This window comes from Phycodurus eques, chromosome 10 (assembly GCF_024500275.1).
Source record: "Phycodurus eques isolate BA_2022a chromosome 10, UOR_Pequ_1.1, whole genome shotgun sequence".
In the NCBI taxonomy this organism is placed as follows: Eukaryota; Metazoa; Chordata; class Actinopteri; order Syngnathiformes; family Syngnathidae; genus Phycodurus; species Phycodurus eques.
Window position 1 is genome coordinate 18,581,276 of NC_084534.1, and position 7,188 is coordinate 18,588,463.

Below are 7,188 nucleotides of genomic sequence, written 5' to 3' on the forward strand. Positions count from 1 at the left end.
TACATGTCAATACATTGACTGTGAAAAGTCTGGTGAGTTGTAAGGAAACATGAGCATACTGGAAGTAAAAAAAAAAAAAAAAAAAAAAAAAAACGGTGATTGGCTGAATGATCCTTGGCCTTTTAAGGCCATACTGAAAAGAAAATAAATTATAAGATTACGAGTAAAGCTATGAGAATTTTGTTATTTCTTGGGGGAAAAAATTCTAATTTACAAGGTAAAAATGCAATTTTAATGAGTGAATTGGGGGAAAAAAAGGAAATTATGACTTTACTGTCATAGTGTTACTGTCACCATGCTCACTAGGCTGTTATACAAAACAGTATTAGGAGCACACTGGAAAGAAAATAAATGAGGATGAAGTCATCATATTATTGCGTATTTGTATTTATGCATTTCTTTTAAATATATTTTTTTAATTCATTGAGAAACATTTTTGAGATAAACAAAATAGTATTTTGGGGAATAAAGTAATTTTTTTTCAAATCAAGCTTTTAAAAAAAAGACATTCATGATAATACAATAATTCTTTTCATGAAAAAATTACACTATCGCAGGATAGAGAAAAGTGATTAGAAAAAATAAGTAGAAATTTATATATATATAAATATATACACACAGTATATATACACACACACACACATTATATATATATATATATATATATATATATACATATATAAATATATATATATATATATATACATACAGTATATCTACATATATATCTACATATATATATATATATATGTATATATATATATATATATATATATATTTTACCCCATGAGACTATAACTTTATTCCCATAGCATTCTCATAGTGTACCTTTTACTCTTTTTTTTTTTCTTTCCAATGTGGCCTTAATAGTCATTTATACTGGTACACTAGGGGGAAAAAAAAATCACAATATTTGATTCTTGAAACTTTTAAGGGGTCAAGTATTTTTTTTTTCAATTCAGTTAAGCAAACCCACTCTGCAGTAAGCTAGACAAATCATTCAATGCAAGATACAGCAATTGATTCATATACTGGTGTTTTTTGTTCATGTGCACCCTGCTTGCCCTTTTGTTGATATGTTCTTAAATTCACACATTTTTACAGGAAACGACAACATGGCCCTTTCAGTCCTTTTGATTTCCACAACGTTAAAGTAGCATGTTTCACTCTTTCTTTCTCAGGTGTCCATACAGGACGGCGCTGATAAGCAGGAGGGGGACGCACAGCCACGCAAGGATGAAGCAATAACCGAAGCGACCTTTGCCTAGATCTCTGGAGCCGTTCACGATCTCCTTTCTGTGGAAGGTGAAGATGAGGCACGCTGCGAAGTCGGTGAAGCCTGCAAGAGCCACAGAAAAAGTTGTCGTGAAAAAAAAAAAAAAAAAAAAAAAAAGATATGATAGAAAATTTAAATTAACTTCGGTTAATAAATCCTAGCAAAAACAATAAATTAAACAACAATATAATTAAATTAATTCACTCAAGCAAATAAAATCAGTATAATTCCAGGGTAAAAGACACATTTTAAATACTGTTTGGTAAATAATTTCCACCACACTATGGACTCTTTGTCCCAGGGTAATAAGGTAAAATTAAATACACATTCAGGTTAAAGGATTTTTTTTTTTATACGGTCAGGCAAATTATTTCCACCACACTATAAAATATTCTTCCCAGAAAAATAAAATGAACACTACTAAATTGTAAAACTAAACAATGTCTATTTACTCCTCCAGGTAAAAAATATAATAAGAAGAGGAAAACACAAAAAAAATACAAATTAAATTTCATTAATTAAACTGTTAATTAAATTAATAAACAAGCAAATTGTCCAATTCACAGCGGTAAAGAAAACCCAAATTAAAAAAATCTAACATTTAATTAATTTAAGATATACTCGCAAGAAATAATAATAATAAAAAACTATCTATTTACACTTAGTATGAAGAACATGAACATTCAGTCAATAATAATAAGCAACCTGCAAAGGCCTGACAGAGTCCAGTCAAGTAGAAGAGACCTCCTTTAGACATGGTGAAGAGCTGAGCCACAAACACGAGCAGGGAGATCGACGAGAAGACCACGGACAGCACCATGAGGGCCTGCACCGACTGCAACCAGTCTGGAATTCATGAAGAACGAAACGCTTTGAAACCTGAAGCTCTGAGGACAATACAGATAGAGTTGTGCAGAAATGCAAGGGATCATTTACCGCTCTCATTGGTGGCGGCGCACAGCCACGTATCAGTGGCGTTGTCGTGGAAACAGTTATACCACAGGTCGCTGATTTCCGAATTGTCCCATACCCACCAGGACTACACACACACACACACACAAAATAAAGTTTCTATCTCGAGCACATCTAAAGGCCGAAAAACACTGGACCCAGAATGAAAACCTGGGAGACACAAAGAACGCAGGCTGGCATAAAATATTTCCTCTACTTTACAGTTGACAGTTAAAGTTTGGTGAGTCGTTTTTCTTTATTTTAGTTTTATTAAGCAGCTGTTAACTCTTTGGAGCCGAGTGAGTTGGTAAGAATGTTAAAATGTTACTTATAACAGTTACTAAAGGTTGTACCATGGCAACAGTTTGAAGCTGGTGAGTAGTTTTACTTCATTTTGTTTTATTATAATGTGATTAACTCAATTTTACACCTTAATATCAATCAGGAATGTTTATTTTTTACACTTTTATGGGAAGTTAAGAATCTTAAAATGTCACTCAAAACCTTGCCTCAAAGGTTGACAGTTGGATCCTGGTGAGTAATTTTACTTGATTTTGTTTTTACTTAGTTGTATTTAGCAGTGGTTAACACATGTTTACACTTGAATGACAGTTAAGCTGCGATTGGTTCAGGGTGCACCCGGCCTCTCGGCCAGAGTCAGCTGAGATAGGCTCCAACATGCCTGCAACCCTAATGAAGGGAGAAACTGTACGGAAAATGGATGGCTGGATGAAGATTGTTAACATGTTACTTTAAAGAGCAACAAACAGCTTTTAGAGAGGTGGAAAAGATGATTTGATTTTACATAATTTTCTGTGGCGGACCCCTTGCATTGTATATGGCTTGAGAGTGTCATCTCCTGGACAAACGTGCCACTCACCTTCTCTAGGGTAGCCACGAGGAGCATGGACAGGGTGAGCAGATGCAGCACGGTCAAGGATATGAGCAGGTACACCATGGCTGAGGTTGCTATAATAAAACCGTGAATATATCTTATTATTGGGTGGTTCCTTAAGGAAGTGTCGCAAGTGGGCCCGGTTATGAATCACAGCTCAACTTCCTCATAAAGTACCTCCAAGATGAGGGGCAGACTCTCAAAAAGGGCCTCTCGTGACGCCCTCCCCTGAACATCTTTTATCTATTAGCGCAATCATGAACATGCTTCCCCCTAATCCTCTCATCTTGCACTATTGTCTCCATGACATCACAACGCGCATGCTCATAACTTCTTTTCACTTGAGCACAAGCAACGAGATTGTGTTATAGTTCTTTTCCCCACAAAAACCTTTCCAAAAGTCCCTTTATTCCAAAGAGGAACTGTGATAGAGACAAGTTGTCGCCAGAGAAAGAAACTCATGTGACGCGCTTTTTCTGACTTATTGCTATTTGACCTACTGAGAACTAGAGTGGGCAAACTCCAGTTTTGACATTGTTTTAGTTAAGTGGAGAAATTAATACAGAAAAGGCATATCGTTTAGGCGAATACTGGTCAAAATCAAGGTTGAGTTTCGATTTTGACATATCGGGGGCAGTCCATCACTGCACTCAGCACTTTTCCCAATTCATCCTGATTCCACTGCTACACTGGGCCCTGACCCTTCAACCAGGCTTCACATCCCGCAAAGTGACGTTCAGAGATAGAGAGAGGACGCAGAGAGTTTCAGTAGTAGTGCTTTAGCTTGAGTGCCCATGCATTTGGATGTTAATATAAAGTAAATATCATTTATCATCTTTCATGACATGCTGATCGATTTGATAGATGTTTGGAGTTAGACCACGATTACACTACACCTTTTAAATCTAATATTTTGTTTCTTTTCTTTGGGTCAACCTAGATGATACTGACCGGGATCCAACCTATAAAAAAAAAAATCATTGTAATTGGCCAAATGAATATATATATATATATATATATATATACACACACACACATACATGTACACAACCACCACTTTTGTAAAACCAAGTATCCAGAAGAAGTAATCATCGCCATATGAATCACCAAGATATGAATTCCTTAGATTTTATTGCAGCTGGAAAACTTTCAATCACTCTCCTGCAAAAATGACAAAAATGTAACATCTCAGAAAGTGAGGTTTGGAGACTGATAGGAGACTCAGAGTGTAGTTAGTAGTGCTTTAGCTTGCGTGCCAGTGCATCTGCATGTTACACGTATATAAGTATTCCGTAAATATTATTTATCATATTTCATGAAATGTTCATAGATTTGACGGATGTTTGTACTTACACCACTAAACATTTTTTTTCTAACCCAAATTTGTTTATTTTCTTTGAGTCAACATAGATGATACTGACCAGGATCCTACCTCTGAAACTGAAAATGATGACAGTACCTTAGTTGAAGATAAAAGTGTCGTGACATCTCATCAAAATGATTATTTGTCAAAATGCCAAAATCTGAGCAAAACCCCAATTTCTGTAAAACAACCATCCAGAAGAAATATTTTCTGTATTATTCATGATATAAATCCCCCCCCAAATTTCATTGTCGCCAGAAAACTTTAAATCACTCACCTGCAAAATGACAAACATTTTGTTAGCCCACTCTAGTTCTCAGTGGCACACATAACAACGCAATCCCTGCATGCAACATGCCCGCATTGGATGTTTGGAAAGTGCTATTATTCTAAGATCGCCTGTGGTCAAAATGGGAAGTTAAGATTTTGAGTCTTGATTTTGTTGCAATTCCTTCCTGCCTTTAAAAAAGTTAAATCAGCATTCTTCTAAAACATGCATTTAATGTTGTCTTTACACTTTATTTGAGCACCGTTCATAAGAATGATTCATCCAAGAACTGGATTTTTGTCATGTTAGATTTGGACTTGGCATGAGTCAATATTGCCATAAGGTGCCTTTGAGACTTCCAGATTTCCCCAGAAAATGTTTCGATTTTCATTTGAACTTCAAATTCATGAAGTAAAGTTAACCTGTTAGAAATGCATGTTGGTCAAGCTCCAACACTTTAAAATAACAATAATAATAAACTGCAAGCAGATGCAAACAAACCAAGTTAGCTGGCTGACAGGGTGGACAATGACGCTTTACATTTTTGGCTAATGTTAGCATTTTCTAAGCACATGATGGACCTGTACTTAGCAACAGGATACCATCTGTGTACTGTCAAATACTTTATATTTCCAATTTCTGAAAAGTTTTTATATTAATTGATCTTTCACTAGGCGGCACGGTGGACGACTGGTTAGAGCGTCAGCCTCACAGTTCTGAGGTGCGGGGTTCAATCCCCGTCCCCGCCTGTGTGGAGTTTGCATGTTCTCCCCCGTGCCTGCGTGGGTTTTCTCCGGGCACTCCGGTTTCCTCCCACATCCCAAAAACATGCATTAATTGGAGACTCTAAAATTGCCCGTAGGTGTGCATGTGAGTGCGAATGGTTGTTTGTTTGTATGTGCCCTGCGATTGGCTGGCAACCAGTTCAGGGTGTACCCCGCCTCCTGCCCGACGACAGCTGGGATAGGCTCCAGCACGCCCGCGACCCTCGTGAGGAGAAGCGGCTCAGAAAATGGATGGATGGATGATCTTTCACGAAGACAGAGTGGACATGTTAAGCTTGACACCATCCAACTACACGTAATATGATAAAAATGACAAAAGACAAGTAAATGTTTATCCTAAAACTAGCAACAGTTTCAGCATCCATTGAGGAAATAAAAAATATTGGTCGTGATGTCACTGAAAACATCGGCAGGTTTCTTAAAGGGGAAGTTACCCCATAATGACAGGGTGGACAGCAATTTCAGTGACACAGGCAAAATGTTCAATTTGATTTTCAAAATAGAATTCACATGTGCTACATGACTTGTTTTATCATAGAACTTGTGGACAGTAAAACTATGTAAAAAGCTAAATATATTAGTTTGCATCATCTAACTACTTATTACACACACTGTTGTTAGTTTAGCAGCGAGTGGGTCAGGCCATCATGTACATCCAATGAAAATAAATGATGTAAAATGAAAGGCATTCATTTTAAAGATTTATCATTGTACTGTTATGTATGCAAAGGTTCAGCCCCTTATATTTCAACCTCAGCATTTCATTAATCTGCTACATTTCCATGGTGACTGAAAGATTCTGATGAGGACACCAAAGGCATTTCGTAGTGATATTGACCCATACTTTTATTATTTATATTTCAATGAATGGACTGAGACAGTGTGGGCAAAATTGTTCTCGACAGTCTCGTCCTCTCTGATCTCATCACCACAGGCAGCAGCTTGCGTTCGCTTACGTTCTACTATACAGTGCATCAAGTTCACAAAAGAGGTCCAGATAGTGCAAGCACATAGTTGTTCTGAATGTAAAACAAAAGCATTTCCTGAGTTTTCATGCCTAAAGAAGAGAAAAGTATCATTTCTGCATCATGCACTCTTACCACTTTGCCTCGATGCTTTGGAGTTTTGTCCCGAGAGGTGATGTTATCCTCCTTCTGTGCTCTTTTCAAGGAGAATTGGAATGTGTAGAGGCATAGGAGGAGTCCTCTCCACCCATTTCCTCTAAGCTTCACCTCCCCTTCCTTGCCTCCTTCTGGCCCTCCCCCTCATAACTGTGGTCTGGAGCAACATCAAATTCCCCTGGATGGGCCCAATTTGCACCATCCCCCTTTTAAAGAAGTATTAATGCGGTTTGTACTGAGGAGAAATCAAGTCTTCCATGACAGCTTGGCACGAGTCCACAGGGAGGTGAATGAAAGCAGGAAGTTCAAAGTGCTCCGCGGCGGCGGCGGCCCACTTTGGATGGCCAGTGTGCAGGAAGTGTCAGCCCACCCAAGACATAACACATGCGCGCACAAATGCATGCACACTAATCTACAGTCAATTTCATCACAGTCATAGAAACTAAAATACAGTAAAATTACTCACATTTTACTTCTTAAAAAATACATTCTTAGATTTTCATTATTTTGGCTCTCTTTTGTTCCATTT

At 37.4% G+C, this 7,188-nt stretch overlaps 1 protein-coding gene across 7 annotated transcripts; it reads right to left on the bottom strand.

The window, feature by feature from the left end:
• Positions 1–99: 99 nt before the first annotated feature.
• On the bottom strand, positions 100–6,730 carry emp3a (epithelial membrane protein 3a (MAM blood group)). Of its 7 annotated transcripts, none has more exons than XM_061688939.1 (8): positions 4,763–6,628; positions 4,582–4,664; positions 4,163–4,283; positions 4,019–4,084; positions 3,108–3,196; positions 2,213–2,315; positions 1,982–2,122; positions 100–1,339 (listed from the first exon to the last, which is right to left on the bottom strand). In XM_061688939.1, exons 5-8 carry the CDS (start codon positions 3,183–3,185, stop codon positions 1,164–1,166), a joined length of 498 nt encoding a protein of 165 aa, XP_061544923.1. In that variant the 5' UTR covers positions 3,186–3,196; positions 4,019–4,084; positions 4,163–4,283; positions 4,582–4,664; positions 4,763–6,628; the 3' UTR covers positions 100–1,163. The 7 variants fall into 7 exon arrangements, with proteins under 7 accessions (XP_061544923.1, XP_061544922.1, XP_061544926.1 ...); XM_061688938.1 differs by having other exon boundaries at positions 4,555–4,664; XM_061688942.1 differs by lacking the exons at positions 4,582–4,664; positions 4,763–6,628 and adding an exon at positions 6,639–6,713.
• Positions 6,731–7,188: the final 458 nt, after the last annotated feature.